The sequence below is a fragment of the Aquila chrysaetos genome, chromosome 4, assembly GCF_900496995.4.
Source record: "Aquila chrysaetos chrysaetos chromosome 4, bAquChr1.4, whole genome shotgun sequence".
Classification (NCBI taxonomy): Eukaryota; Metazoa; Chordata; class Aves; order Accipitriformes; family Accipitridae; genus Aquila; species Aquila chrysaetos.
Window position 1 is genome coordinate 72069944 of NC_044007.1, and position 22225 is coordinate 72092168.

Genomic DNA, 22225 nt, shown 5'->3' on the forward strand with positions numbered 1-22225 from the left:
GGATTTAAGCTCCATTTGGTTCTTTCATAGAAACTCTCTTCAGTCGTGCTATGGAAGTAGATAGCATTGTAACAACAAGTTCTTAAGTTTTTTATTCACGATCCAGTTACCTACAGCAAGCTGCCTGCTTTTTCCAAGTTTTTAAAAATTAAGCTTTGGCAATTACTTCAGTCATGATCCTTGTTCAATTTGGAGAGGAGGGAAGTGACCTGTTCACAAAATGCTGTTAGTGACAACATCAGGAATAGAATATGGACACTTAGATTCACAGCCTTGTGTTGAGTCTATACTCTGTTCTGTCTCTATTCTGTTCTGTCTACGAACTGCTTCTTTACTGCTCTAAAAAACATCTTAAACTTCTTTTACTCTAAAGAAAGAGGATGAAATGCGAGGTGTGATAACATCAGTCCTGTTGAAAAGAATGAAATGTTTGGTAACTGTAGCTTTGACATGAAAAATGTAATGTGTTAATCAGAGGCAAATATTGTAGAAAGAGATCTTTTATTGGACTGGCTAATATATAAGAAAAAAAATTACTTTGGACATGCAGTTGAGATAAGAGGAGAGGCTTTTTTTGAAAGCTTTTTTTTTTTTTTTTGAACACACCTGTAGGAGTTGCCTCATAAGAGGTATTATTACCTGCATACTATGATTTTTTTATTTATAGGCCATCATGCTGCATCAGCAAATGAAACATCGTTTCAGTGTAGATCAGTAGTCGTTTAACTTGCAGATAGTAACTTTGAACTGTTGTCCTCTATCAGAAAACAGCATGTCTCAGGTAGGGAACATGATACGGTGACTCGATGCTTTTCTGACATTCTCAGCAAAGTTTTGTCACTGTGATTTCTCAAAAGTGAAATTTCTATTTATTTATTTATTTTACACTAGAGGAGGTAGAGATTAGTATTGACCTGCAAGCCTAGTGGATAGTGTGTCATCTGTGTGGATAATCACTGTTTTACTTTAAGTTTTTTTCTGTGTTTTTAAGATCAGTAGAAGTAGCACAGGTAGTTTCTAGACTGCTTGACTAGTATAATACTATGGATATAGTAAACCAGTAGAATTTCCCCTTTGAAAGTATGGTTTGGATATATCTGTTTTAATCCTTATAGAGAGCTTTTGGTTATTTGTTTTTCTGCATCCCTTCCTGAATCTGTAATGCAGATGATTTAAAATTCTCTTTAATTATCAGAACTTTACTTGGCAGTAAAATTGACATGATGGTTCTCATCTGTCATACAATAGTTTCATGAAATACAGTTTATTGCCTGCTAATGGAATATGAGGTCTTTTTGTATTTAAATTTTGTTATGGTAATTAACTCGATACCTGAGGTTTCAGAATATTTTAGTAGCTTGTCTTTGTAAAATTCAGTGGTGAATGCTTACTTATTTGGTTTGAAAATCTGAAGGCATAAATTATTTATTATATATAAACTAATGGCATTATTTGCTTACCCAAATACTGTAGGTGTGGACACAGCTTCGTATTTGATTATTTGATTTTACAACATGGCAGTTAGTCTTAAAGAAAAGTACCTTCGTATACATCAGCCTATCCTGAACTATTTATGGGAAATGTTGGTAGCTGGGTACTGCAACGCTCAGCTTCCACTTTGACTTGGCTTTTCATGTTCTTCCACTCTTCAGTGTTCTTAACATAAGACACTATCAAGCTGAGGAAGGTGAACTTTGACTTTCAATCTGCAGTTTCTGAATTGAGTTCACTCAATGTTGTTTGTAGCCCCAAAAAGGCATTATTTAGGAAATAAATTAGTGATAGCTCTTGCGTTTTTCGGTGAGATGGTTTTCTTTTGTGCCGTGGTGTGGTTTAAAGCTGAGGCAGGCGATAGAGGAAGCTGTAGAGTTCCTGAATTCTTCGATTGGCACAGTGCAGGAAATGGAGCAGTGAGCTGTTACTGCCCTGAACATGCTGGCTTAAGGTGTTTATTTTATAAATGGGTTTATAAAAATAAACATCATAAAGATCTCTTACATGAGCAATAAAAACTACTGAAAATGAGAAAGCATTACAAGTGTGTTTTGTTCTCATCTGTATTTTATAGTACTTGAACAGTGTAGGGAGCAGGTCTCTGTTATTACTTCAGTTGCTTTTTCCTCCCATTTGTTTTTCTTCTCTCACTCATTCTGCATGCAGTAGATGGTATCTCTGTACTAGTGCTAATCCAGTATCTAAGGTCTAACAGTAATGCTTCATGCTGTGTAAGATGACACATTGGATCCTGCCATGAGTTAGGTGCATGGTTTAATTCTATGTACGTAAAGTAGCATCAGTGAAGTTGGCATGACCAGATTCACACCCTTGAAGTTTGAAGGGTCATTCATACAATCTGGTTTGATCCTTTGCGAATGCAACCAAAGTATTTTCCTTAGAAGTTGGATTAAAGGATGTTAAGAACCCAAGTACTGAAATCGATGATCAGTATTGTTTTTCTACCAGTAAACTCTTCTAGAATTTAATTACCTTTAGGTTATCTGATTTCAAGATTAGGTTTTCAGATAACCAGTCTTGCTGTCGAACGTGTTGCTGAGAGGCTGGGATGATTCTTTTTTTCCCCACATGCAAAGACTATGACTATGTAAAAAAATCACTATTTTGGCCAAATAATCTCTATTAGCCTGTAATAGGATCCTGTCCTGCTTTATTGCTAGCCAGTCTGTGTCCTCTTCAGTCTTAACAGCAAGCACTGTTGGTATGCAAACCTTTTGAAAAAAGGGGAGGGGGAAGAGGAAGAAGAAACTGAGAAAAGTTGAAGTAGAGCCTTTGTCTCTAAAACTTGTCTCAGAATGAATATATATATATAAAATATGTGTACAGAACAAATATTTGACATGACTATTCCTTTTTTTCAAGGATGATTCACTTACTTAGTGTTGTTACTCTGTTGTTTTAAGTGCAGGTCTGTTTTCTTTAACTTAACCAATATTAATGTATAGTAATGGTCTGAAGAGAGTAAAGCCTTTTCTGTTACACCTATACAGTATTTTGAGAGTACTGAGTCTGTCATCAAGGCCCTCTCTGCCACCCTTTGGAAGACTGGATGGTCTCCAACAGAAGTGTTGTCCCCAGTCCAGCTGCATGAGTATATGTATGTACTAGGCAGCAGGATTGAATTGAGTGGGTGGCTTACTGTGCTGCATGGTTTATCTGCACCAGGTATTTGCAGCTTCTCACAGCGCTTGCATTACCTTCAGTGTGTTATTGGCTTAGTGGGATCTTAGGGACATGTCAATCAAGATACAGTGTAATGCTAGAACTAAAACTCCGGCTTATTTCCTCTCCTGCCTACCTCCTCCAGTCCACCTTTGACATTCATGTGTGCTCTTGCTGAATCCAGAGTTCAAAATACCTGGATTTCTCTTGAACACACTTCACAATATGAGTTTACCAGAGATATATTATAATGGAAAGCTAAATGAAGTGCAGGGAAGTCTTGCAAAGCACTTAATCTTATGCGCTAAGTAAGCACCTAACCTCTTGTAGTGGTGTGGGGATTTTTTTAATTTATTCAACTGTATATATTGGATTTTCTTCTTAGAGGCAATGACTACTGAGAATTAGGTAGGTTCGTGATTTCTAGACATAGGAACAATCCAGTTTGTCCACTTACTGGCTTTTAAAAGTAAAATAAAAAGTTAGGTTCCAATTTTGTGGAGGTTAGCAAAGGAAAGAGTATTCAAAATTACTTGTGGTTTGGTTTTTGGTTTTAAATCGAAGCATTTTTCCTCCTAACTACCTTGGTTGAAACTAAAATGCTTTCAAGTACATTCTAAATAAGCAAATAGAGATATCATCGTATATACGGTCTACCCTGAAGGTTTATTTGTGGATAAAGAACTGTCAGATGAAGAAGAGGTATCATATTTTGCTATGGAAGAATTTTTTTCTTTACTCTGTTCTACACTAGTTCTCGTAAATATTGGGCTGGCAATATGTACAAGAATATATGTTAATACAGGTATTTTCATACGTATTTAAGGTATAACTTTAAAACGCCTATTCTTATATTTTTTTTTTTCTTAATGGACTCATTTTCTGTAAAGAATCTCTGCCTGTAAGATCTGTTTTTCTGGAAAACTTAACATGATAACTAAAATGACTGAAGCCTTTTTCATGCACTTTCTGATAATGTTCTCAGAATGCTTTGCTAGACCTACTCATTATTTATATGACAGGTAAATAATTTTACTGTGCTGGAATATATCACAGATGTTAGCCAGTGGAAGCAAATATAGGAAAACTGAATCTTTCAATTAAGATTGAAAAATCTTAATTTTTTTGAAGTTGATTTTAATTTGGGGCTGAAGAGCTACTATTATAATGATATTGCTGTCTGTCTTAAGAGTAATGGTTGGAAAACTTGCAGTACTGCTTTGGAGGTTGTGTGTGTGTCTGCAAGCACACAAACTTTCAGCATGGATGTTAACCTTTATTCTGCTTGTAAGAAAGAAGATGCTGCAAGAGGTCTTTTATTCTTTGTATCTCAATTTGGAGGTATTTTTACACCATAAGCTGTAAGGCTTTCATGCTTGTTCTATTTTTGTAATTTAATTGATTTTTTCCAAGTGATACGAAGTTTCATCACGTTGTGATACTTCTGGCTTCCAAATTTACTTTCTATATAATTTATGATCAATATGTCAGGAAAAGTTTGTGGGAAATAACTACAGATACGGAGCAAGTGATAACCTGGACACATTGCTCAAAATGAAGTTTGTCTTTTACTTTGGTTGTTGCTTTAGTAATGCCCTGTAATTTGTATAGAAACTTGCAAATATTGTATTGTGGTTAAATACCTCATGGGATTTTCCTGTGAAATATTAGAGTGGAATTTTATATTAATGGGGACACATCTAGTTTCTCATTGGGAATGTAGAAAAGATGAAGCATTTCCTCCACAGAAGGTGAAAACAGAAGCTGGTTTTCATAGGTGTTGAGTTAAACTTCAGACTTATATTTGGAAAATCTGGCTGGATAATTTAACGCTCACTAAGATGCATTGATGATAGATATGGCTTTGAGGTGTGTAAATAATTCTTAACTACATGGGAATAATGATCAGAATATAGATTACTACAAAAATTTCAGGTTCACTAGGGTTGTTTTTTTCTGATGATAATTTGGGAGATTATTTTAACCAGCAAATAGGGAAAGCTACTACATGCTGAAGAGCATTTGTGTTGGTCATCTTAGGGCTATACATTGATACAAAGACACTTTTAATTTGTTATACTTCTTTATATTCCTATTTACTTTATTTCATATCTTTTAAATAAAGCAACAGGTAACCCTAAAATGTAACTGTTATTGAAAGGACATACAAGACTTGGCCATGTCTTTAGTACTACAGCTTCTTCTTCAGTACTACAGCTTCCTTCCTTCCTTGTCGGAGTGGTTACTCAGACAATGAAAGTGGGTTAGAAGCACTATCCTTTTAAAAATGACATTCCCACAGATTCTGCATTATTTATGATTTTCAAGAGCCCAACATGGAACTATATATTTTCAGTCATGACTATAAAGAAACTCTGAGAACTCTAAGAGTGCAGTAGTCCCCTTCTAGAAAAAACATGCATGCACCCACTTGCAGGAATAGAAATATCCCCATTTACCCAATGAAATGGTGGTAATGAATGATTTTTTTTTTTTTAAAAACTATTCAGTTATATACAGTGTGATTATATATAGAAGGTCCTCAGTATATACTCAGCAAATCTGCACTTGATTTAATTCCTTGGTAACAAACACATTAATGGTAGTTATACTGAGAATCAGGTCATAAGTTTCTTCACCAACAATTCCTAAGTGAGTTGGAAAGAAATTACATGCTGATTTGGAAAAAGTCTTTTTAAAAGTCAGTCTTCGATATAAAAGATGAGGAAAACATGTTATTTTTGTTCTGCTTGACTGCAGTGTTATTGTAGAAGAAGGCATGCATAACCAAACTTGTCTAGAAATGTGTTTAATGTACTTGGAAAACATTAACTTCTTTCTGTAGCTGTATTTGTTGCTCCTGTAAGCCTGTTGCATGGTTTGATTATGGGATAGAATTTCATGTGTTTGTTTTATACCTCAGGGTGAAAATAACTGTTTTGCGGGTGGTTTTGTTTGTTTTTTAATTAAAATATAACTCTCAACTTTCTGGATTCAAGACGTTTATTTTAGGGAAAGGGCAATAATTATTAAACTATTCACTTGTTGATAACGTTCAAATTTGTCTTACGGTTTTTTGTTGGTTTGTTTTGTGAATTAGCCTCCTGCTCGAGGCTACAAAGCGGGAGCTGGGATTTGCATGTAATGGCTGGTCCTGGTTGCTGGAGGCTGGTCGCTGGTGTTTAGAGCCGGCATCAGGTCTTGCCTGAGATCTCGGTGACCCTCTGCCTATCCCAAAAGCAGTTGCCATCCCAGGTTGCTTCATGTGCTTCCACGTACCCCTTTATGTTGCACTGGGGTTGATCAGCCATTTCAGTAATCTGGGCCTATTTAAAATACAGATTTAAACGCAGGTCATATATGGAAGAAAAGTAGTAGAGCAGGCGCTAATAACGCAGCTGCTCACCTCTCTTCTTTTCTCCTTCCCCTGCCCTTTAGACTAGGGATTTGCAGTGGTGTTTCCTCACAGAGTTTCTGAGCGAACGGCACGTTAAGCTGGGACACGCAAAATGGCTTAGGCCCGTGGCGTGACACCTGTAAACCAGCTCCTTCAGCAGCTTGCCGTTCGTTGGCAGAGTAACGTTGAAGGCCACGTAGGTGGGAAGTAGAGAGTCTGGCTTTCTCTGCTCGGGACTCCCAGCTGGTGGCAGTTCCCTGGGGCTTGATGAGGCTGTTTGAGCCCCAGTTGACTAATGGCTGTGGTGTCCAAACACTCAGCCGTTTATCCCGGCCTTGGCACAGTTTCCATGGTCAGCTGGCTCCGTCAAGGACAGCATCAGCTGGGGCGCTTTGCATGCTGTAAACAGAAACCGTGAACTCCGGCTGTGTTACTGGTTTGATTTTACATAAAATTGTAGAAATCAAGGAATTTCAAGGTTTCATTTGTGAACTCAATGCAAATTGGTAACACTAGCAGGTTTGAATTTCTTGTGATGGATTCCCAAATTACTGTTTCAGTTGGGGCATCCAGCATATAACCTGAAGATATGAAAATAAATGTAACTGTGAAGAACTAGCATAAAAAACAACTGTAACTTTAATCTAAAACTGAGCACCTCTCTGATTTTATAAGGAACAGCAATATGCAAGTACGTGTTACTGTTAGTTCTTGGATAGCTTCTATGGATGCTAGGAGACAGACTGTTAGCAGGTTTATGGGATAGAAAAGAGCTGGAGGACATGTGGAAGTTCAGCAATAACGATGCATATTGTACGTTCTCTTTGACAGCATCCACAATTCTCGCTATTTTGGGAAAAACTTCAAAATGGAATTTCATCCTTGTCACAGACAGCTTTAGGGTGACATTCCTGTCATCTCTTGTGTCTAGCTGACAGCATTCAGTGGAGACCTGGGCTTGGGTTTAGAGAGTATAATATGGTTTATCAGGGGCAATGGTCGAATTTCATGTAGAAATTGGTACATAAGAGGAGAAGAAATGTTAGGGGTTTAAGTTATGAAAAACATAGGCGACCATAATCTGAAGATTAAACTTAGCCTACTAAATCTACCTCAAGTATGGGCTAGGTTATCCCAGTGACATGCTAGGCTTTCTACAGAGAGGGACCTTGGTATGAAATGGACCTGTAATTGTTTGTGCTGCTATGCACAGTAAGTTAAATAAAAATCATTGATTTGTTTATTCAGGTTTATTTTTTCACAGTTATAAAAGAGTTTGGGTTTTTGGAGGGTTTTTTTGGGGTTTTTTTTTTTTTTTTTCTGCTTAGCAAACATATACGTAGATATATAGATATATAAATGTTATTGGTGCTATTTTATCGTCTTCTATATTTGAAGCTTGAACAAGTGAGTAGCAAGACAGAGCTATATTGTAACACTTGAAAAAATACTGCTCTTCTGGAGGGTGATTAGGATTACATATCAAAATTTCCACAGGGTCTCCAAGCATGGCTCATCCTGCAGCAAGCTCTGCACTCGGAGTGCAGGGGCTGAGCGTGATTTTCTTGTTTTCTCCTGGCAGATCAGGAGCTGAGTGCTGGAGACTCCTGTGATCGTTGCTCTCTGCTGAAGCCTGGCTAAGGTGGAAGTGAAGTAGAACAATACTTGGAAAAAGGGAATGGTGGAAGTGTAAGATAGGAAGCGTTGGGGGTGGCAAGTGAGAAAGGTTGGGGAGTGTGAGCAGAAGGGTCAAACAGCATTTTCCCAACAGTGGAGAAATCTGTAAGCTCCAGGAGCGTGAGGTGTCGCAATGCAGACTGAGTCCCGAAGACTGGGCTGACGAAAGTTTGAATCTGGCTACCAAACCCCTTCTTTCTCATTTAGTGGCTGGCCCAGAGCGAAGAGTAACTTTCTGCTTTTACCCATCAGTGGACTAGTGGGTAGAGAGCTATTTCTGCAAGTGAAAGGTTTCTTTTTTGACCTCTCAGGGTGGAAAGGGGAGAAAAGACTGTGCAATATAATTCATGTAGTCACCTGGCTTTTTGGTAAAAGATGAACACAGTGCTGAATAAATAGTTTAAAACTTAGCTGCTAGAAAATTAAAGAATGTGAGATTGAAGGCTTTGTGTACAGTTGTAATCTATCTTCACCTTTTTGTTTTTCCTTGATAATTAGATAACTGCATGTTTTATTTAGCAACAACTATTCCTGAATAAGAAAGCCCATTTTCGGTAATAAAAAAAAAAAAAATAGAAAATTAACATACTGTGATTAACTGCAGACTGTATATCAAGAACAATTTCAAAGCAGTAGGGCTGTATAGTGGTTTATATGGAAATACTGTTCAGAATTCACCTAAAGATCACCTCTTCTTTTTTTCCCCTCCTTTAAAAACAAAAGAAAACTAAAAGCCAAAGCAAACAAACCCCTAAAACCACACCTTTGGGAAAGAATAGGAAAATACTGCTGATCTCCTAGGAAAAAACAAAATGTGCTGGTGAAATAAACGAGTCTTGGCAAATTACAGTTTTGATTTTAGAAAATATAAAATAGCAAACTATCAATTGGCTGACAAAAAAAGTATGAGAGTACTTGTTGAATGCTTTTGTGTGTCTGACTTCTGAGTTTTCTGTGAGAAGGGAATTGTTATAGCTGCTTCTAAGTCTAGATTACGCATTGTTACATGAGGATGGATCACTGCACTGCTTTGTTGCCTTTGCTCTATACAATTTTCCATCTCATGGCTCTTCATGCGCTTCACGTTTGCTTTTTGTAGTGATGTGTGAGTAGATATGATGTTTCAGAACTTTAAGTGATTTTATTCTGAATTGTTCAGTTTCTTTAGCTGCTTAAAAGAAAAGCCAGCCTACGTTTTAAGGCAGATACACAAATAAGGGGAGATTGCAAAACAGTCCTGACGTTGGTCCTGTCTAGCTTGGCCAGCAGTCTAGGAAACACTCATATTATGCAAGTCTCTTTGTAGCTAGCCTTTAAGTGAGGTATGATTTGGTAATTGGTATGGTAATTAACCTGGAAAACTATCCTCTGCTTCGCTTGCCAACTGGCTTTATGTGCTGTGATGTTAATTGGTAAACTGATCCAGTGAAGAGAGGCTTGAAATGTTTACAGGCTTGACTGTATTTAATTCATCTCTTTTTTCAATGAATGGCTTTTTTCTGTTTGGTGGGGGTTTCCTTGTTTTCATTTTAAACTGCTTTTCAGAGTTTTGGTGTTCATGAAGATTTTTCCAAAAAAAGAAAAAAAAAACGAACTCCAACAAAAGGGTGGGGTTTTTTTTGTGGGATGCTCTTCTCAGATATAAATTTCTGGCTTCATGAATTTATGTATGCTAGGTTGTAAAATATTGACATGCTTTTAATGTTAATTCTGGTTGCCTTACATATGGTGTTTGTGTATATATTCCTGAAACAAAATGCTATTTGACAAAACGTGATCTGCATTAACTCAAGACTGTTTTGTCAGTTGAGAGGAAACCAATTTGGTTTATTGTAGTCAATCTTGTATGGTAAATATAGAAATATGTAGGAAATGTATAAAGCGGTAAGGGATTTACTAGTTACAAATGATAAAAACTCGTCTTGACATTGCCTTCCCGCTTTAGAGTAGCTGTTTGGGTTTTTTTACAGATTTAAACTAAGGCAATGGCCCCTGCCTAGCCTAAGTATACATTGCAGGGGTTACCTGTGATTCTCTTCAGAATGTTCACATTTAGAACAGGGAAGCCCCGCTATATATGCATTTATGTTCTTGTGTACAGCATGCTAATTTTACAACTTTTTCTTTTCTATAAGAAGCATTTGTTACTACAGGTATTTGGGGTGTAATGAGATCTTCATGATGTTGTGGGTTTCTCTGAAAAAACATAGATGAAACATAGTGAATTATAAGAACTGTTATTAAACATAATTTTTGTTTTATAGGTTATTCAGCAATAGTTATGAACTCCCGTTTACGAGCCTTAGGTGGGAGGATAAATAACATACGAGCATCAGAACTACCAAAAGAGAAAACCCGATCAGAGATAATCTGTAACGTCCACTTTTTGGATGGCTCAGTACAAAGCTTCAAAGTCAATGTAAGTTTGAAGAACTACTTTTTTTTTTTTAATACATAGAAATTTGTTTGAAAGCAGAAGGTTGAATGTGGGGACTCTGAGGCATGGGATTTCCAAAAGATGTTGAAGATGTAGCTTTGCCATTACAAATTGCAGAATTACTGATTATGAAATGGATTTATGAAGTGCTATTTTAATTTTATTTAAAGTCAACCAACAGAAATGTCATAAAATCATGGCATGCAGATTGTATCTGGAAAAAGGTCTTCTGTATGATATGGGAATGATGAAGAAACAGATCTGGCGATCATTATCAGCTATGAATAAGTAATTCATATTTAAAGGGAACTCCCAAATTTGAATGTGCTCCTCCTTTTCTCCCATCACAGGACTGGTAGTGTTAAAAGGAGGAGGCCTTGTAAATTCCTGTAGTGATGTCAATACATATTTTCTGAAGTGCAAAGATGATGTAAATAGTGAAGACATCATGGCTTAGTAGGACAGTCCTGTTCAGTCTTTTGTACTTCAGTGTAGTCTCTTTGTCTGGGAGCAGGGAGGGAAAGGGGACTAACAGAGGTTTATACTCTACTTTTTTGCTGTATTTTATTCTGTAAATATTTTGGTTTATACCCTTCAGTACTGATTAAAAGTATTTGTTCATTTTTAAAGGAAAACAAAGGAAATATCTTCACTCCTCAGTCAATTTTCAGTAGAATTATCTGACCGTGCAGAAAAACTGTGGATGAATTTAAGTATAACTGTGTGAATTTGTGTATATGATACTTGTTTTATCCAATTTACCCTATTTGCAAAGAAGCGTTTTGCTGCGGAAGCTGCGTTGTTGGTATGTTAGATTATACAGTGCTTTCGTATAGGAGATTCAAAACTTCACCTGAAAACTATATTTTCCTAAGTATTATTACAGTTCTCTTTGCAGACTGATTTTATTTTTGAACTTTGTTGGATATTTATTGAAATAGAAATTATTTGATAGGTAAACAGATGATTTTCATTCTATTCCATATGGAATTAGTCTCATATTTTAGTATATATTTATATACATATATAGTATATATTTTATATACTATATATGTATGTATATTTATATACATATATAGTATATATTTTATATACTATATATGTATGTATATTTATATACATATATAGTATATATTTTATATACTATATATGTATGTATATTTATATACATATATAGTATATATTTTATATACTAATATGTATGTATATTTATATACATATATATGTGCATATGTATCTATATATGAAATAGCTAACATTGGGGAGTGGAGTACAAGGAGAGTAGATATATAAGAGAAGAAGCAACAGATTAGTATACAACTTCCATTGTTCATCTCCAGCATGTCCTATAGGATTGCCTTGTCTGTCAATGAGCTAACATAATTGCCCACCCCCTTGCACAAGGCTCTTTTTGAAAAATGAGGAATTTAAAACTTTTTGAAATCTGTGCACAGTAGTATATTCTTCCTTGTAAACAAGTGTTTACGCAGCTTTAGATTTAGCGCTTGGCCTGAAGTCCAGCACTGTACAAGTGAACTTTTGCTTCTCATTTCATCCTTTAAGCAGTGAGTGCAATATGGTAAATAGGAACCACTTTGAAACTCCAGACCCAGCTGATTTCTCTCTCTGCCTGCAGCGTATCCCCAGGGTATCCCTGCTGGCTACCTCTTTCATCCAGGAATCCGAAGGGCTTCCTTTCCTGCAGTTATAATGCTGAACTGCCATAGGGGTAATGCAGGACCCATTATTGCTTTATTGAAAAGAAGCGGGGAGAGTGGCTACCCTGCTATGTTATGGGCTAATGCAAGGAAGAGGTTTACCAGAAGATTTATGTTCTTCAAGTACTGAGCTTTCATACTTGTACTGAGGGAGCCTGCCCTTATCTGCCAGGATGGCCCTTACTGATTATCTAACCTTGATGTCTGCCTAAGAACAGGCTTTGCTGCACTCTGGTTGTGTCGGAAGGTCCAGTTCTCAAAAGGGTTTGAAGCCAGCTGTAGAAAATTTGTATCCAAGTTCTGCTTATGTTAACAGAAAAATTCAGCTTTGTGAAGTTTGTGCCTGACTGTGCATGTGTTTTTGTTTTAATTGCCAACATCATTCAGGTTTATCTCTGTAAGCAAAGAGTAACTCAGGTCTGTGGTCAGTCTAGGAATCAGCTAGGCATGTATTGAAGGAAAGTAAGTTTTGCTCTGAACAGATTTTTCCCCACTAGTGAAGTCTTTCTGTGTTGCTTTAGAGAAACTGTTTCTCACATCAAGACATTGATTTATAGATCTGATTTTGCTCCATACTTTATTAATTTCTGGATGCCAGCTCAACTGATAATTCTTTATTTTTAAGAAATTAAATATGTATATCACATGGCACGATTATCTATAAGACAAATTAACAGCAATGTATTGATTAATGTAGTAATACGTTATTAAAATGAAGGTGCTTTCTGAAATGACTAGACATAGATAAGATACATGGGTAAAAAGACATACTATGTCTTGTGAATGTTGTAAATATGTTTTTCTAGTTTTTTACTTTCTCAGTTTTTACTGTTCTTGCTGAAATCTGTTGAATTTTTCTCTCCTGTCTGAGTTTGGAGAATTGGAACTGAACAGGATCACCTCTTTTAAAGCATAGGGTATAGTGTTTTCTGCTTTTGAAGAACTTCAACGTATCAGTGGAAAATTAAGGTTGGGAATTTTTCAGAGTTGTATGTCTGTGGGCTAGTGGCACCTGCTTGTGATTTATGAAAGCCGTAAGTTTGGATATATGTTAGACTTTGAACTAATATTAGGCTAATATTCATGTATACATAAGTATGCTTTACGTTCATAGACAGGATTATACATTTCTACCACAAATAGTGGAAAGTGATAGGGGAAAAGCAGAATACTCAAAGCTTGGCCTTCATCCATTTGATAGCATAAATGGAATTGAAGACTCCTCCCATTCTAGTGACAACAGACTGAAAAATACTGAGCATTGCTTTGTCATGCAGCAGCTATCTGAACACAGAATTCTTACTGCAAGGATTTCTTTTTCAAAGGCATAGAGGGATTATATAGAAAAATAACATCAAAGAAAAACAAACATCAATGGTAAGAAGAACCTGAGAGAAATTTGCTTTGGATTTAAGCAAATAGATATTCCTAAGTTGTCATTTCTAATATTTTATTGGCACTGCACAGATGCTCAAGACTAGTAAATTTGAGGTGGATTTAAATTTAATACAAAGATGATAGATTAAATAGTCTAAACTTACAACCTATTGACACACTGGAAAGAACAAAGTATGTATTTTGAAATTTTGAACTAGTACTGACATCTTTAAAATTATGGTAGAACATTCATGGTGTCTCCAATTGCAGAACAGGGAGAATAGAGATATGACTTTCTTTTCTTTCTGTAGCAACAGGTTCTTTATAGAGTCCATGCAGCTGATTTTCATCAAACTTTGTTAGCAAACTGCATGGGCTTATGAAACTTATCAAGTTATAGCTATAGGTCTCTTTATCATTCCGCTAGATGGTACTTTCTTTTCCTAGTGATTGTACCTGTAGCAGTGTGAATGAAAACCAAGTATCCTAAAACTGGGCCAAGGAAGAAGGAAGGTGGATTTTGCTTATGGAAATAATCTGAGGGACTTTCTATCTATTAAGAAACCATAAGCTAGCTGCATAATTTGATTCTGCAAATTTGTTCTTATAAAATGCTTATCTCAAAGAATATCAGTAGCCTGACCAACTGTAAATAAAGACTTAACTTCAAGAGAGTAGTGCCGTTTTTCTCATGGATTTTTGGCTTTGGCAGAATAGTGAAGCGATAGGCTTTTTTTGTTTGTTGTTTTTATTTAAAGGTGTTCATACTACAGTTTTGATGAATCTGGAATTTGTATTGATGGTATCACAAGGAGTTAATCAGTATAACTTGTGGTATGTGCTGTTCTTAGGTCATCATTATCAAGAAAGTTCACATGGGAGTACAGACACATTCCACTACATTGCTTACAGTCCAAATTGAAATGTATGTTAACTCCGCAAGGCTGAAATGGCCTTTCTTGTCTTTCCCCCGTAATGTGTTTCAGTGTTTAGATGGAACATGTCCAAAGTCCAGGCAAAGGATATAAGGTGCACATAAGCTAAGAGTTGGAAATGTTCCTCTTTCAAAAACACATTTGAGACAGACTTGACTGCACTTGGTACCTAGTGTTGCACTTTAATTATATCCAGGTTTTCTTGAAGCCTCCCAATAAATTTCAGGTGTTTGAATTTTGTGATAAGGTTAATTCACTTCTGTCTCTGATGTTACCTCTGTCATGTTACAGGCTGTAATGCATAAGCTTTCCACATGGGGAAAAATGTTAGTTGTTGTTCTAATATATACAGAATGTGCTCACATACCATGTCTGGGTGTATTTAATAGGTGTATATTGAGCAATAATGCGAATTTATTTGTAACTTTTGATATAAACATGCAGGAATTTTCCATTATTGCTTTACTTTGACTCAGTTACCAGGAATGACCACTTGGGAAGTATGCCTTTCAATTTCCAGTAAATTGACTGTTGTGAAGGGATAAAATTTACAGTGTCAGATCACTTCTGTATTGTGTTGTCTTTCTGAGTTGACACTTATGTCTTAGTACCTGTGATTTTTTGCTTTTAGACTAGTTGGCTTTCAGTAATAGCGTTTCCTTCTAGACATAAAATGATTAGGTAGTAATAATGAGAAAAGTTGCATGACTTGAAATTCAAAATGTAAGGAATGTTTTTTCCTTCCCCACCATCTCAGTTAAGCTCCTTCTTCCAGTATTTGAGAAGAAACATGATTGTTACAACTAACACCAACAATTACTCTTGGTATGTTTAAAATAATGGGCAGGGATACAAGTGTTAAAGGTTCTTTCTGATTGTGGATGTGAGTTATATAATTTTAAACTACTCACAGTAAAATGCAATGATGCAGAATTGTTGGATCTCTGTCACTAGGTTTTCCTAGTGGATACTGTCTGATAATACAAGACAGTTTAGTGCTAATCCGTGTCCCTGCATGTTGAAAGAATGGCTGTATGAAGTTTCAGGCTCGCAACAAATATTTATTTTATATCGAGGCAGATCAGTATCCTCTATGACTAGAAAACAGTAAGGCAGTATGAAATTTGATGATGCCTTTGAGGACAGTGAGAAAGTGATCTGACCTACAGCAGGCTTGTTAGTCTTAGCCCTTTGTGGGGCCTGACTTCATAATAAATGCTGAAGGAAAGAATTAGTGGAGGGGAGATTTTTCCAAAGTTAGAATTGGAATGACTAACCTCATGTATATGTTTGTTTTAAATCATTTTTGAGGCAGAGGAAATGCAGTGGGTCAAAACTCTGTGGGCTTGGATAAATATTTTGTATGACCTTTACATAGGAAAATACTGTGCTGGAGTGTATGGAATCTGGAAGAGTTACGGGATGGGCAGGGAGTTGCCTCAAGAGGTGACAGCAGATCCTGCTGAAAAGGAGATGTTAAACAGTGTAAGGACATTAATAGGATTCTTGGCTGAGACATTCCATTAGCATGTTGCTATTGAATCTTTTTCAGTAAATCACGAATGTAAGGTTTAAGGCATTATTAACAGTAAAAAAAGATACAGGAATATGAGGTAGCGCATAGGTTATCTTGAACAAGGAGTAATTGCAGTGAGGGAAAGCAGTAGTGTAAACTAATAGCTTTCATAAGATGAGGTAATGTTTTTTTAAGCTCAATTTTCAGTTGCAAACAATAGAGGAGGAAAACACTGGTAGGCTGAGCTGCTCGTGTGTTATCGTGCTGAAAAAGGTGAGCACTATTATGCACCAGGCAGGAATCTTCAGCCAATGTCAAGGAAGTATTAACAGTGTTAGTCTTGGCATTGAGGCCCACCCTCTGGGGAATGTCATGTGTGGATCCTGGTTACTGGCAGACAAAAGCGGGAAGTTCCAGTCAGGCAGGCATAGAAAGTACAACTAGGATGCTCTGCAAAAGTCTGGACCTAAGGAAAGAAAAGGCTGTTCTGTTCATTCTAGCTAAACAAAATCTTGCATGCTCTGAATAAAAGCATCAAGTGAGTAAATAAATTCCAGGAAGAGAAAAGGAGAGTTAGCAGAAGAGCAAACAAATTAGCTGTGTGTAAAATTAGTGTGGAAATTAAAAGAAAGTGTAGCACTTTGTTTCAAGCTCATAGGCGTATTGAGGCCAAAGGACGCAGGCTGTTTGGTGGTGGATGACTGCTACAGGCTAAGTTAGGAAAGGATGGCCTCAAACAGCACATGAGGGGCAATGGGTATCGTGTCTGAAGTGAGACTGAATTTGCAAAAGCTCAGGTGGTGCTTAACTGTGAGGTTATCATTGCCAGAAAGTGGGGGCAAAGCTCTTGCAGAGGAGAGGGACAGGGAGATGTGCTATATGTTGCACTGTCTTCCTAAAGTGTCACTTTGTACCACTTACCTCGTAGAAGTTAACAAACTGAAAAGGATTACTTGCATATTACCTCTCCACTCCAAAGAACTAACAGTCTTCACTTATGTTTATGCAGTTCTTAAGACAGTGGGTCTTGATCACCCCAGCTTCTAGGCAGTACTTGACATTAAGAATAATGAAGGGGTTCTTTCTCTTCAAAGTTGTGTAGCTTACTAGAAATTAAACTTGACTAATCTAAATTCCCTAAATATAGCAGGAAATTGTTGTGGCACCGACAGAATGTAATAGATGTTAGTTATGACTGCTTTAAATATTAAGTTTTGGCCTATCCAACATAAGGTGAAATATATTTCAAGGCAGATTTAAATGGAGGTGAATGGTGTGTGGTTATGAGGTGGTTGATGCAAAGCTTTTAAAACTTCAGAATAAGGGTTGGTACATGTCAGGAAGATGAAGTAAATTCAAAGTTCTTTTCAGGGTGGAAACAAGCAAGCCTCTTGGAAATGTTTCTTTTTAGTAGAAAAAACTTTAAAATTCTTAAGATTATCTTAAAAGCTTGTGTCATTGTAATAGAATAGGCTAGTGTGGAAAGTGTGTAACTTTTTTTTTTTTTTCATCTCACTGCAGAAGGGCAAGAGCTTTATTAAGAATGTCTTAACTACTTGCTGTAACGGTTGACAGGGTTAAGGAGAACTTGGTTCTAATGCCCAGTTTAGCTGAGTGGTGTTCATGTTGTTTTGCCCCCTTCCTATGGCAAAGGGGAGTGAAAATACAATGTGTTATAAAGCACTTGACTCCCTGTAGTATTAGAGTACACTGTGGCTATGGACTGTATTGGAATGGATGTCAAAATTCAAAAGCAGTGATGTGACATGCTTAGCCGGCCTCACTTTACACCTAGATCTCAAAACTGTTTATGTGCAAAATAGATCAAAGATTGTGCAGCTTGAGCTGTGTGGTAACTTTATTTTTAGGTGTATAGGCTGAAAAACAATGGACGTGTTAAAACAAAGCCAAAGCCGAGTAAATATAGAGTTTTCTTGAGGAAAAACAACAAAAACCTTCAGCTTTGGGAATTTTAACAACTGAAGAAGACTTTAACAATTTAAAATGACATTTTGTACTTAGCTTAGATTTCTGGAGTGGGTGCTTGATCTAGGCACTGTGGAAGAAACTTTATGCTTTTAATACCTGAGAGCAAGAACTGGAGCCACAGAAAAGTAGTGTTGGAAATTGCTTTTGATAGCAAATGTAGAGAGGAGGAAGAGAAGGAAATAGTACGTATGTAGGAAGAGGAGATTAGTACTGGCTGAGCAGCTGGGTTTAGGGTTGGGAAACCCATGGGAACATTGCAAAGAGAACTGCGACTGTCGAGCAAGAATATTGTAGCAGGGAGCTTGCTTGTCTTTACGGGGAAACAGTGAGAAGGCTTAGCAATTCATGTGTGCTGGGGGAGAAGGGGGGATGCAATTGTGAGAGGGTGGGAGAGAGAAAGTGAAGGCATCTGAATTGGGATGAAGGACCAGAAGCATGAAAAATGAGAAGGGAATTAAGAGATAATGCTGTTGCAAAGAAAGGAGACTGAAGGGAGTCAGATGTGTTGAAATTCAGAGAGAAAATTAGCAGAAGCATCTGCCCTCTGTGATCTTCTCCTGCCCCATTTGTAACGAAACCTGAGATGTCCGAACACTTTCAGTGAAGTGTATGTCTCATCCCCTGTAATTACTGCTTTTGGTCACAATGTAACTACAGTTGCTCATTTAGCTCGTGTCAGAAGCAAGCACCATAGATGTGCAATTACGCTTCTGAGCTGTGCAGGTGTCATGCGCTGTCACTTGAAAGTGTTCTTAATATTCTGCTTACAAAAACACAACCCTGGGGAAACGAATATGGTATGTGTAGTAAGGCAGTGCTAAAGATGAACGTATTCACATCAGGAAATGCCCATGATTTCAGAGGGTTAAGGTGGCATCTGCTGTTTTCATAGGGCCCTCTTCTGTACATATATGCATAATCTCTGATAGCAAATCTCAGTCTTGATAGTGGAGCCCACCTCATTGATGGTGCTGGACAGAACTGCCTGGCAGGTGCACGGCACTGTGGCTGTGTGTGATGAGGAACGCATGGTTGCGTGGTCCTTACCTGTCACTGAGATTTCAGTTTCTAGGCTGGATCTAGGTCTACGCTATTTCAGAAAAAAATTGGTTTTGATCAGTGCCATGGTTTGAATACCCCAAGGAGCAGTAGCCTGTTTGAAAGGAGGGGAGTAGGAATGTGCAGCTGGGGAAGAAGAAGGGGACAGAGCTGCTGCTTTTGCTGGCCCCACAGACTTACAGGCCTGAGCGGACTCGCATTTATTGCGAGACTTCAACTGTTCGTTGTGGCAGTTAAACAAGATGGGAGGCTGTTGGAGGAGAAAGGGTAGTCTCGTACGTATGACAGTCGAGTGTTGCCTACATTGTTTTCTTCATAGGTGACTTTGCTCCAGAAAAATGGGCATAGCTTTTCACAGGAGGCCAACAGTTGGCTGTCACCTTACCTTGCATCTGGAGCCTGATGTAGAAACACTGAGCATTCAAATCACAAATGAGCTACTAGGAGTTCTGCTGTAGCAGTAGGAAGTGTTGGATAATATTCCATCCTCCCAAATAAGGTAGCTGAGTGAGTCTCTTTTGCTTGAATCTTTGTTCTTTTCCCATCTTTTAAATAGGAAGGATGCTTTTATGCGATAAGGGAAGACTATGGAATATGTTACTATTTAAAGCACTTGATTACAACAGTGTGGTACCCTGTTTAAAAAACCAAAAAGATAAATCTCTCTTCTGAACAGGACTTGAGTGTTGTATAATAAACAAGGTCTAGACAAAGAGAATTGGGTACAGTATTGTGTCCCTGGCTTAAGTGAGCACTCATATGCACTAAGACTGGGGCCATCCACAAAAATGTAGTCACTATGATGCTTATACATGAAGTCCTTTGTTTCAAGAGGTTGTTTAAGAAATTAAGAAGTTTAAGAAATCGGAACTTAATTAAATCAGAACTTAATTTTTAAGAAATTTGTTTCAGAACAAAATGCTTGTCTTTTGCAGTCTAAGGTGAATTCATTGTTTTTGCACGTGTGCAGTTTATTTCTGCTTTTAAGAATATTTGGAAGATCATATGAAAAATTAGTTTGCTATATTTTTTGAATAGACAAGATACCAAGCAAACAGGCCTAATATTTGTTTTGTCCAGCAATTCCATACATAATAATCTAGACCTAAAATGCCACACAGCTTTGCAAGCTATTTATTACATATTAGCATATTTAGGATTGCAATCTTGTTGAGGGGTTTTTTGTTTGTTTCTTTCTGCGGTTGGGTTTTTTTAATAGAATTGGTTGACAGTGTTCTTTGGCAGAAGTTGGTTAATCTGCTTTACACAATGCCGTGGCGTTGAGATACTTGTTTGATTGGGGGAAAATTATACCGTGCTTATGCTCCCAGATCTCCACTGCCTGTGTAATTCCCCAGTTACACCAGTTGGTCTGTAATACCTGTCTTGAGGAACATCTAGGCAGAAAGTGGGGTGGCTGAATGGCAGCTGAGCGTGTGGAGGCTGAGGGGCAGGTGGGAGCTGAAGTACAGGATCATATGGCTGGAGCACAGCATTCTCCTCCTTTTTTTTCCCCTGTCCTAGTGTATACTGACTTTGCTTTTTGACAGCTGATGTGGAAAGAGAGCGGGGTGCTTTGGTGGTGACAGCAGGGACCAGAGCAGCCCCGTGTGGCTGTAAGCCATCCTTGCAGGCTACAGCTCAGGAGAACGGCATTGCTCCTAAAGACCGTGGTCAAGGGAGAGGTTGTCTGCTTCAAGTTAAACTGCTGGACTGACCTCAAGGGCTTGAGTTCATGTCAATTCATATTATGAGATTTCACATGCCTAACCTATTTTGGAAAGAAAGCCTCTTTTAAAAAACAAACAAACAAACAAACTTTTATCAAATAAAGTTCTTATCGCTCAGAAACTTTGAACCAATGATTAGCAGCTATTTTTATTCATGAGTTACATTTTTTTAAAAACTAATTTATTTCAATTAATTGTGTCTTAAAACATGTAAGTGTTGCAGAGTTTCACTTCTAAAGTTTTCTTGTTTTCAGAAACAAGACACTGGACAGATTTTGTTGGATATGACCTATAACCAGTTGGGTGTGACAGAGAAGGAATATTTTGGTTTACAGCAAAATGAAACTTCAGTAGATTCACCTGTAAGTATAGCAAATAATAAACGTGTGTGCATGTGTATGTGTGTATACATATATGTAAACACATATATGCATACACATGTATGTATACACACATGTACATGCACACACACATAAATAAACAGTATTTATTTGTAAATATTTTTAATCCATCTAATAGTTTTTCATTTCACAGCGATGGCTTGAACCAAACAAACCTATTAGAAAACAGTTGAAAGGTAAGACTTGTTTTTAATATCTTGTTTGTAACTGCATAGTCCTGCTTTTCTGTGTTCTTATGACTAGAATAAATACAGTTCTTGTAAACTAGTGCATCCATCCAGATGGTAGATTTTCTTTAGGAGCAAGTCTTATCTCTGCCAGTGTTTTCAGCAGAGCTTTCTACATATCTTACTGCTACCTGAGTGCTAATAAGACCGGGTAGGGCACTAACTTTTGATGCTGTAATAGCATCTAAGCCTGGCTTCTGAACAGTGTCGGACATCCTGGCCATGAAAGCAGTAGTTATATTGTGGTGCCAGTAAATTCCTCCTCACAGGGAAGATAAAGAGGAGGGGTTTTGATTGAGGGAAGTGGAGACAGTTTCATGTATAGGCTCTGGTGATTTCTTGTCTTAAGTAGACTTAAAAAAATATTGTTTTTTTTTATTAAAAAACAACCAAACAAAAACCTAACACCACACACTTCCAAGTGTGTGTGGTGGTCTAGTATGTTTTGTTTATAAACAACTTTGCGTAACGCAGAATGCTTACCAAGGACAGGCTGGCCAGTCCAGTGTGACCCTGCCAGATAGCAGCTTAGGAGGACTGAGTGACACTGTCCCAATTTGTGCTGTGAAACTTGAGCTATGTTTT

At 37.3% G+C, this 22225-nt stretch overlaps 1 protein-coding gene across 7 annotated transcripts in view; it reads left to right on the plus strand.

The window, feature by feature from the left end:
- PTPN3 (protein tyrosine phosphatase non-receptor type 3) overlaps positions 1-22225 on the plus strand; it is a 199818-nt gene that overhangs the window by 88316 nt on the left and 89277 nt on the right. For 6 of the 7 annotated variants that reach the window (XM_030012301.2, XM_030012295.1, XM_030012296.1 and 3 more), the window contains exons 2-4: positions 10516-10670; positions 21267-21374; positions 21532-21589. In XM_030012301.2, the coding sequence (XP_029868161.1) occupies positions 10533-10670; positions 21267-21374; positions 21532-21589 (304 nt within the window). In that variant the 5' untranslated portion in view covers positions 10516-10532. The remainder of the gene's footprint in view (positions 1-10515; positions 10671-21266; positions 21375-21531; positions 21590-22225) is intronic. The other variant, XM_030012297.1, reaches the window with a different exon arrangement.